Source organism: Protobothrops mucrosquamatus, unplaced genomic scaffold (assembly GCF_001527695.2).
Source record: "Protobothrops mucrosquamatus isolate PMUCROS unplaced genomic scaffold, P.Mucros_1.0 scaffold162, whole genome shotgun sequence".
NCBI lineage: Eukaryota > Metazoa > Chordata > Lepidosauria > Squamata > Viperidae > Protobothrops > Protobothrops mucrosquamatus.
Window position 1 is genome coordinate 415,858 of NW_015386525.1, and position 11,149 is coordinate 427,006.

At 36.7% G+C, this 11,149-nt stretch overlaps 1 protein-coding gene across 1 annotated transcript in view; it reads right to left on the reverse strand.

Moving 5' to 3' along the window:
* WBP2NL (WBP2 N-terminal like) overlaps positions 1 to 4,018 on the reverse strand; it is a 12,513-nt gene extending 8,495 nt beyond the window's left edge. Inside the window, exons 1-2 of the mRNA XM_015813528.1 lie at positions 3,890 to 4,018; positions 969 to 1,077 (exon numbers count right to left, since the gene is read on the reverse strand). Coding sequence (XP_015669014.1) covers positions 969 to 1,077; positions 3,890 to 3,948 — 168 coding nt within the window. The 5' untranslated portion in view covers positions 3,949 to 4,018. The remainder of the gene's footprint in view (positions 1 to 968; positions 1,078 to 3,889) is intronic.
* Between the last annotated feature and the right edge of the window lie 7,131 nt (positions 4,019 to 11,149).

Genomic DNA, 11,149 nt, shown 5'->3' on the forward strand with positions numbered 1-11,149 from the left:
TTAAGATTTAAAATTGGAATCATAATACTTTTATCCCAAAGCTAACTTATCCTAAAATACTTTTCCTAAATAGGCAAAATAATCAATCAAGATAGATATCTTTTAGAAGGCTGTTCAGCATGGTTTAGCTTTACTTCTTATAACTTTTGATTCTTGGCTTGTGTAGGCCTTCATTAAAGATCTCAATAACAGTGTATGGACCAACCAAAAGAAAATGGTATGCCAGGTTCTGAGTTAATATACAAAATATTTAAAGCCAAACTCACAATCCTTTTAATCTAAACACAAAAGCAAACATTTTAAATATTATTTTAAAAATAGTGATGGAGTTGTGTTTATTTTTCTTTTTGGGCTGGAGATAGTTCCAGAAACAGAAGGGTTCTAGGCTATATAGGACTCATCTGTAGTGTGTCAACCTAATGGATCCTGACAGCAGGCCTGCAATCAAAACTTCATAGACCACTCTTAAAATCCACATGAGTGCAATTTTTTGAATAATCTACTCTTAAGTATTTAAAACATTAAACTGTCTGAAAATGAATTAATACAAATGGTACTATACTAGTGTTACTGGCTTCAAAAGCTAAATTACTATAGCTATTCTAGTGACTTCAACTGAGAGCCTTTTAAAGACTTCCACATCGAAGGCATTAAGCAGTTCAATCTGACTTTCAATCAGAGCATGTAAATGACTAAAGCATAATTTGTTTTAGATAGAACCTTAACTATGAGACACTTAAATCGGGAAGGAAAAAAAATCTAACCACTGGCTTCACTTCTGATGCCACAGCTAACTTTGACTCTAGTAAAAGCATCAAATTGAGAAGGATTTTATAGAAAACCCAGATCACTTTATGTATTGTTAAAAATGTCTTTTCAGAAACTAAATAGTGTTTTGGAAGCTTAACTGAGGAAAATTTCCACTTTGTTTTTTTACTTGGGAAGGTTGGATTTCACTCAGAACTTACCCTGAATGGAGTGAGAAAAACCATTCCTTTCTTAGTGCCTTTGAAAATCTCGGGATTGCCAGTTATCTCAGAGAAAGTCAGCTCCACATCTTTACAGTGCTTGAGAATACTTCAAGAAGGAGATACAATATAGATGTATTAATATCTTTAATAAGATTTATTAAAAATGACAATACAAAGTACTATTTTTTTACAAAGTAAATAAAAAGTATTTACTAAGCTCAGTCCAGAAAATGTAGCTCAGATCATCTTGGTATAAACCTCTGTACAACTCAAACACTACAGTTAGCAACACTAGTGAATGTAGTATTCTACCCCCAATATAGCAATATCTATTATTATTATTATTTGCTCTTTGTATTAAGTCTTTTAAGATTTCTTTGCCCTTGCGGTTGATAAATTACAGCCCAGTAGCATTGTATACGTAGCATGTTCAGTTTTGAAGAAAGATGGGCAGGAAGCCTTGCCATCAGGCCACTGTGACCTTTCTGCACTACAGTTTGCCAATAAAGCCATTCACAGTCATATAACGTTTGATTCTTCACAGTAGGCGTAAAGTGGTAATTGGGTCAATGTCTTTTACTACTATTTGTGACTGCTTTGGAATAGTCCATGGACTCTAATGAAGTTGAAAGCCTGTTTGGGGCAATTCTGCCCACCTCTGGCTTAGATCCATGTTCCCTTTGGCTTCTTTAGATGGCTGGGTGGATTGATGAACCCAGATAGGAGTAAGCACCTCATTTGGGGAATAAGTGATGCTCCCTCCTTATTCCCTGGTCCCAATCATATTGAATAACTATTGTCACCAAGCTCCTCTTCCTAATGAAGTTTTCATTTATTTATTCAATTTCTATAGCCATCCAACTCAACCAAGTGACTCTGAGCGACTTTATTTTGGGGAAGAAAGTGGATGTCAAAGCATCTAGTAAAAATGGATTATCTTACACCCTTTCAGTCAGAAATCTAGAAAAAGCCCAAGATGGAAACAGTTTTCATCTGTTTAGTGAATGATCTATGAATGACCTGGATGGAGAATAGATGCCTCCTGGACCACTCAGCAACATTCAATACAATTAATCCTAGTATTCTTCTACACCATCTGCCCAGTTTGGAGTTGAGGGCACTGGTTTACAATAGTTCTGCTCCTTACGTAGTAAGTAATTCCAGTGGTGATAATGAGTCAGGTTGGCCCAGTGGGTGGCCCCTTGTGTGATATCTCAGGGTTTGGTTTTCTCTCCCTAACATGAAACTGCTAAAAGAGGCTATCCATCTGTTTGAAGACAGAATATCATCAGTATGCTACTGAGCTGATCCCTAGTTATACATTTTCATCTTGGGCAGGGCCAACCTGAAGTTCCTGACTCTGAAGGCTGTTAGTCTGGATAACATGGAATAGACTGAAGTTAAATCCCAACAGGAAAGGGATGCTATTCTGTTCTGGTTTTAACTCTAGACAGAATAGCATTCCTCTGAAACAAAAGTTCTACAATTTGGAGTTCTTCCAGGTTTCATGGCTTACAGCTGGAGGGCAGGTGGAAGCCATGGCCAGAGGAGCCTTTACCCTGGTTTGGGTGATGTACCTACTCAGCCCTACATGGAATTGGAAGCCCTAGTGATGGCAACTCATACACTTAATTCCACTAGACTACCATTATATGATGTCCCCAAAACTAACTTTTACAATTCTCAGAACTTGCAATTTATACACTGAGAAAAATGCACAAAATTCTGAATATCTTCATTGAAAAAACAATCATTTCTTACTTAAATTTTATTTTTAAAAAACAGATGGTGACCTATCGCTGCTCAAGAATGTTGACAAGGTTAACTTAGCACTCCAATGATCATTTAGAAATCATGTGATTCTGATTTAACTCATATTGGCTCTACTTCCAGGCCTACTCTCAGTATTGCAGCTCTGCTGTACTATTTTTTTTTTGTATGTTTTCTTCAATAATTGCTTGTCTTTTTATTTCAAAGTAAACCAAAAGAATGATGAATCGAACATGTAAGTTATTTGCTCTCATTTGTTTAATAATTATGACAAAAACAAGGTCATAATTATTCATCTCTTCAATGTATTAGTTGAGTACTATCTTAACATAAATAAATACTTGTTTTCCTGTGAACCAATTACTTCAGTCATGTTTCCTCTTAGGTAACGAGCCTGCCAGAAAAGTAATACAGAAATTTATCTCGGGCCCAGACTTTATTTCCTTTTCCCTATCAATTTCTACTTTTATATGGTGTGATGGAAAGAGAGCTTGTATTCAGTAACGCAGCCTCCTTAACTCTCTACCTCCACGTAAATTGCTCTCCGGATACACCCATTATTCCTAAACTAGACTGAGGAAGGCGGGATTAAATTCGTGCTCAATGAAGCCTACACCGGGAGAGGAAAATGTGTCACAACTACGGCCCACGTCATAAAACAACAACACTACTGTACGCAGATTATTGCCGGATGGGAAGTGGAATTAAAGGCCACGTAGACACTTTGGGGTTACAGGGAAACAAAACAGAACAAAACAAAACAAAACAAGCCACTACCATCTTTGCGCCTCCCCACCAGGAATCAAAATCCCGGGGAGAGCAAGACTGTAGAAGGGGAGGGAGCGACGCAGGTAACACTCCTACGGCCTCTTTAACACTTGGGCAGAAGTCACAATCCCTCTCCGGGGGATGAAAAAGATGCGGGCACTCTCGAGCTTTGGGGCCGAAGAAACCAGGCGGCTTTCCGCGGGGGGGGGTGGCGGTGGGGGGGGGGCGCAAGGTCGTTGTGCTGCGCATTAGAGGCGTCCGTCCCACTGGTCAAGTAGAAATGCCCCACCTGTATTTCGCGATCCCCGAGGCTACACCAGGGCCCCCATTTATCCCCCTGCCGCCCCTTACTAGCCAAGTACATCTTCGCCTCCGGTTACCTTTCCCCGTGGGGCGGGACAACCCCGCCACCGGGCGAGTGGTTCCTGTTCACCGCCATGTTCCCGGCCAATGGCACCGACCGAGGCGGTTCTTCTCTTTCGTCCCTTGCCAAATACGGCAGAGCCGCCCCGTAGCGGCCGTGATCTCCTGGCGCGCAGGCCTGCCTCTCGGTGGAGAGGAGGCGTGGCGGAGGCCGGTCAGCTGTGGAGGAAGACTGTCCCGCGGAAGCCTCGTGGTTACTTGGGAAGACTGCAAAACGCGCGGCGGTGCTGCTACGGTTCTAGTTTATAATCGGCTTAATGGGTTCTGGAAGGAGGAGGAGGAGAAGGGAGATCAATGAGCAATGCAATTAGCGTTGATCGGTGAAAAAACGCCCATAACTAGGTAGTACCTTTCTTGGGATTAACTTAATAACAGTTTTATTTGCTATGTAAATACAACATTTGTTCCCCGCGTTCCCACCAACCGCCCTGGAAAGTAATATTATATAATCGAAGGCTGCTTGAAATCAACGGTTCATTTCTACACCCGTAGATGGCTGAAAAATGTATTTGGAGTGAGGACTTCCCTCCAGTCACAAAACATCTTGCTTCCTATCCTGCCCCCTTAACAGCATAAGCAGAGATTGTTTTGGTTGCATTTTTCTATGAACTTGAACCTCGTGAGCTCGTGGCTTATCTGGCCTGCAGGCAAAGGAGTTAGACAAAATTGTGTATTCTCATCTTCTTTATAGGCTTAATACATATTGAGGGAGGCTGAATTCAAAAGAGATAATGTGACCTTTTAAACTTGGAGGAAGCAAAAGTGGTCTTTGAAGAAGCGGGATAAAAAGACTATTAATGCTTTTTAACTTTACTGTTGAAGAAGACTGCTAAGCGAAGCATAGATAGCCAGAAAACAAATAAGTGGATCATAATCCAAATTATCAAAATCAAATTATCATCTAGAATACATTATGTAGAAACCAGGCCCCTTGAGAAGTTCATGATACTGGGAAAGGTGGAAAGAAAGTGAAAAAGGCAACCACAAACAATATGGATGGCTCTGATTCATTACTAGATCATAATTTGATCTAATGTAACATAAGAGAGGAATTTAGGGAAAAAACGATTCCATCAATTTTTGTCTCAGGTTGCAATTTATAGAATTTGGAATTACGTAATGCACCTGCCTGCTGTATTAGATACAGAGGGACAATTTTTTTATTTTTGCTCATCTAATAGTTAAAACAGATGAACAGTGATATTCAAATTTTCAAATATGCTTCACTTATGCTTCCTTTTTCCTCAAGTTAACACATAGTCTGAGACCCTCCAGAATACCAAGGTTAGGGTATATGATTATAACCGTACCCCTTTGAGGTTTCACATCAATCAGTTTCTGGTAAAATTTGCCTGTCTTTTGAGAAATGCCTAGTTTTGGTTCTGCATTTTGGACTGTTCCTAGAGTGAATGATTATAGGTTTCTGTCCTACATATTTCTGTAACATTAGTCTCTTCAAAACTGTATGGTAGAAGTGCTATAACATCTGTTTAAAACAAGTATTTTCCTTATATTGCTGTTTCTTGTATTTCTGTAAAAACCTTAACATAGTTTACTATTTTTATTAGGAATTAATATGAAATCACCAGTTTATCTAAACATAGCTTAATTCTATAATCATAGTTAAAATTAAGTTGTTTCCCCAGTTAATGTATTATAGGTAGTCCTCCATGTATGACCACAATTGAGCCCAAAATTTCTGTTGCTAAGTGAGATAGCTGTTAAGTGAGTTTTGCCCCATTTTACGACCTTTGTTGATGCAGTAATTAAATGAATCACTGCAGTTGTTAAGTTAGTAACATGGTTGTTAAGTGAATCTAGCTTCCCCATTGACTTTCCTTGTCAGAAGGTCACAAATAGTGAGCGTATAATCCGAGGACACTGCAACCATTATAAATATGAACCAGTTGCCAAGTGTCTAAATTTTTATCACATGACCATGGGGATGCTGCAACGGCCATAAGTGTGAAAAATTGTCATTTTTTTCAGTGCCATTGTAACTAAACAAATGGTTGTAAGGAGATTACCAGTAATGTTTATTTATGCATCATTTATACATTCTTTTATTCCCTCTCCCCCTACCAAACTAATGGTAATACAAACAACCCTTAAGATTCCAATCCCTACAAAATAAAACAGTTGTTTTCTCAATTGTAGGAAGAATGGAGAAATCATTCCATAGAGATGGAGTAATCATCTATACATTTCCAGATCACATACTTCTGGTGGGTTAACTCAAAGCATTACTTCCTGCATCAAATATACAGGGTGTCAGATTCAATTGGAAGGATGTGGATATGTGAAGATATCTAAAAGTCAAACTACATAAGACTTATTCCATAAAATAGCACTTCAAATTGTTCTTGAAAACCTATATAATGTAAATGTTGATATTGGTATATTAGTGACATACATAACTAAATATCAGAGTGTTCAAGCATTATTCAACATTTATATGAAGCTGCTTGGAATGATTTTTGGCAGATTTAGAACTAGATACCGATATGTCGACAATACCTAGTGATAATTCCCTGTTCTGCAAAGTCAGCATTGGATGCCTCCAGGGCTTCTGCGTATCTCCAGCTTATAAAGGACAGGATGTGAGATAATAAGCTGAAACTAAAACAAGATGGAACTGTTACTGATTCTAAGGGTAGACCTCAAACGGTAGAGCAAGCTACTAATAAATCACTCAAATTACATATTTTAATCAGACAATGGAACACAAAAGTTAAGTCTAGCAATATTTACATCATTGTAATTTTTTCAAAAAGGTTGGATCAGTAACAAGAAAACTTCATTGTGATACTTTAATGAGCTAAATATATCAAAAGATTCTAGGCATTGTCCAATCCCGTAATTGTTTTTTTAATACAAACAAAACCCCTCCCAGTCGTAGTATAATATACTAATTCTCCACAAAGACAATCTACATTATCAAAATGTTTTAATTAAATTTTGGTATCCACAATGACAATGGAAGGTTTTCAGAGATTATAATAGGATATTTTATTTCTCTATACCTGTATTCTCCTTATGGCTTGATTTATACAATACAGACCCATATGTAACATAAAAAGAGGGGGGGGACTATATTGCTGTGAGGCATTTTCTTTCCTAATATATTTGTGACAGTGATATGGTGATACTCAAGTAAGAGCTATTTCTGTAGTTTTGATGTCTGTAGGTATTTGAATTGGGGAAATGAAACTGAAAAAAGGCAATTTTGTAATAGTGCATACATTGGCTACAGCAGATGGCCATGAATACCTGATGCTCCCACAACTGGCTCTAAAATGCAAAGATCTGCATTGGGAGCAGGCAGATCTTTGGCTTTTCTCAGAAAAGCTAGACTAGCTATGATGTAGATGAGAAATGCTTTAAAAATAAATGGCCCTACACAATTCAGTATCAAGATGGAATTTTAGAGCTAATTTTATTGTTAAGAAGTAAAACTGATAAGAATATCCTACTACTTTTGGTAGTAAAGGAAACCAGAATTAGCTTGCAAAAATAGAGCTTGTTAAACTCAGTTTCAGTTCCCCAAGACAAGTTATCAATAACATCATACCTCAAAATCATTGCTCCTATATACAGTCTAAGAAGATAAAACTTGAAATGGCTTAAGGTAGAGTGAAAATCGAAGGTTTTCTCTTTGTTCAACTCATCTGGAATATACCATACCTACATAGGACATAACACCAGAGCTTTGTATATTTTACTGCGTTTATTGCCAGGGTGTGCGAAGAATGTGTTTATGATTATAATCTGCAGTGCAAGGCAGTGCAGTGGTTAGAGAGTGGAACTGGGATTTGAAAAACCCAGAATTCAAGTTATCTCTTGAATAAGACAGTAACAGTGCAACTTTATACTTGTCACTTTTCCTCAGCCCCAATAGCCTAAATTTTTTTGCTGTGGGTATATAATGAGTGGTGACTGCTTGTATTGTATAACATGAGCTCTTTAGAAAAGATGGATAAAGGTTGCTTAGGAACACTGGCCACCAAAACATTTTAATATATTTAAATATATGTGTATTTGACAGAAGCAATTTGAATATTAATATGAGAAAAGGGCACACAGGTGAATTTGTGTGAATAGAAAAATAGCCAATATGCATGAATTAAAGCACCATTGTTGAGGTTTATTCTCCCATAGTAGGCACAATAATGCTAATGCATGTTAAAGGGCAGTAGAATTTCTTTAATTAGGTTTCTTGTGCCCAAGAGTTCTAAAAACGAGCAGATAAAAGAAGTAATATGCCTAGGGATGTTATGCTTTGTGTGATCATTTTGATTTTATGCCTAGGAGAATCAGCACAATACTATAGAATTCTCTGATAACCTCTTCCATTGAACATCAAGTTTCTGAGTCAGTATCATTCCAATAACATAGCTTTATATTTCCACAATTATATTAGAATATATTAGTTTTCACACTTAAATATATTGAACTAAAGTGGGACTTACTTCTGAATAAATATCTATGCAGTTGCTCTATTATCTTTTTTATATTTGACAAAGGATACTGCTGCTATACTAAGACAATCCTTCTCATAAAATTATTTTCTGAATAACTATAGTGAAACATTTCTTCTCTTGCAGTCATTAATTTGTCATGGCTTTGACATAGTTTTCAGAAACATCATGCAATTGTATCTTGCAATGTTATGGAAAGGCTGAAAATCACCCTTTCACAAAAACCTGCTCAGGACCAGACAATCATATTCATTTCAGCTAAAACTTAAGCTACATTTGATTCAGAATATTCATAACCTACTAGCAAACTAGCCTCTCAATGGTTAAACTAAGCTAAAGAAGCAAGAAATTCTGCACAGAAATAAATGAAAGGCCTGCCTCCTTATCATGCAAATGTATTTCTCTGACTAGGCCTTTGTTATAAAACAAATCTTATGAAGAGTAGTACCATTTATGCAAATTCATATAAATTCATAGTGTTAATGGCAATGTGAAATAGAGAAATTGTCTACTCTAGCTATTTGTCAAAACTAGAAGTGGGAGTTATGAGTCTTCCTAGTATATAATAAAAGTATTAATTAAATCCTTCAGTCTTGACTCCTGATGATTACATGGACATATCCAAGTTGTTTTCTTGGCAATAATTCAGAAATCATTTGCCTTTGCTTCTTCCTCGGTATTCAGAAAAAAGGACCTCTTTGGGAATTTCTGCAAGTTTCCCATCTAAATACTAATTTATATAATTAATTATATATTAAATATCAACAGGGTCATAGTCTCCTTAGCTTTTTGGGACTAGGCAAGTTTCCTATATGTAATACAAGTTTCCTATATGTAATACATCCAATGATCTCTCTGTCTCTCTCTGTCTCTCTCTCTCTCTCTCTCTCTCTCTCTCTCACACACACACACACACACACACACACACACACACACGTCCCTCTCATTCTTACGTTTGAGTGGTTGCTTCAGTCAAATATTATTTGGGTTAATATTTCATATTAAGTTACAGTTTGATTAACTGTAATGAATAAGCAATAATAGGTTAGGATCCCACATACTGCAACATCACAAACTATGTTACAGTCCAGAATGGCTTAGTTCACCTCATATAGTAAATCAAATCACATTATAACTTACAGTAATATATGTGTGAACCTAGACTGTATATTAAGGTCTATTGAAATAAATCCAAAATTATAGCAAACATTTTCCTATTAAATTCTCCTATGGTCTCGTGAGGTTTTATGGAGAGTCCAAACAACTACTTCTTCTAAAGCTGTCTTGAAGGATTCCAAATGCACTTCTCTTTTGTTATCTTTTTTGAGTTAATGGAAAAAGATTAAATTCCATTGGACTAAACCAGACTAAGAAATAAAAAAAAATCTCAAAAGAAGGCATCGACAAACCATTTCTATACTATTTTTTTTAGAAAACTATATTACTCTTAACTCAGAGGAGACTTGACATTTATCTAAGCTAGGAACAAAGGTATGTTACTTTAAGTAGTTGTTATATGCAAAATAATTATGCATACTGCAAAAGTTTGTATATGTATTTGTAGAAATTAAAATATGGCAGTTAATTTTTCCAGGTTGCTATAGCCAAAAGTCTATTTGGAAGGACTGAAAACATTTTATGGATGAATCTACAGACAACTTTTCTATAATGTGATGACCTTTTCTGCCACATTCCTGATCATATTTTAATAATTTGTAAACTCAAAAAGGGGTTTCGGTGGATTTCTGCTATTGTGGCTCCAATTCAATTAAATATCCTCCCTAAGGAGATTCTTAATGCATGGACCTTTAATTTTACTGATTAAACTTTGATTTTTAATTTAGTGTTTGCTGACTTAGAATTGTTTGAATTAAGCAATAAATTATATAACACCAGCTACAAATTTTACTCCATTTTTAATATTTCTGTAATATCTTTTATGATAGGGAAAGGCCATAATTCCATAACAGAGCAGACACTCTTCATGTAAATAATTCAGGGTTCAATTATTGTCTTCTTCAGGGTTGGATGGAAACCCACTGCCAGATAAGACAAACAGTATAGAACTGGATGGGACAGTCATCAGATTCAGCTGTAAACAGCTTCTTTTGTTCTCTCTATTTTTTAATGTTTTGTTAGCTAATTTCCACTATGGAGAACTCTATAGAAGGAACATTTAACTTTGATGTTTAGATGTGCACATTTAAAAATGAAAGAGGACTATTTTCCCCCCCAAAAGTGGGGTTACATTAGTTAATAAGCATGATATTATGGGAGACAGTATGAAACAGCAAACATAGTGGCTCACTATGTGGCAGTGAAATTCTGATCCTCACAAGTCACTTCTGTTTTCTAGGTAGTCCACAAATTTCGATTTTCAGCATTTGACTATATAAACTAGGTACCTGTTTTTGTTTTAAAAAGAGAACAAAGCAGAAGATCTAAAGATTAGAGTACTCTAGCCAAATTCCATATTTGGAAATCAGCAGTACAATTTGCAATTGAATGAAAGCTGACTGCCTAGAGGCAAACTTACAAGGATCTGAGTCAGAATTAAAATGACACATTTTAGGATGAAAGAAGGATGTTCCTTAAATATCCTCCTGAACAGTGTCTTAGTATGCAATAGCTACAGGCATCTTTCCCATAGTCTGTGGGTTAGAGCAGGGGTCCCCAACCCCCAGTCTGGGGACCGGTACTGGGCCGCAGCATGCCATCAATCGGGCCACACAAGCAAAG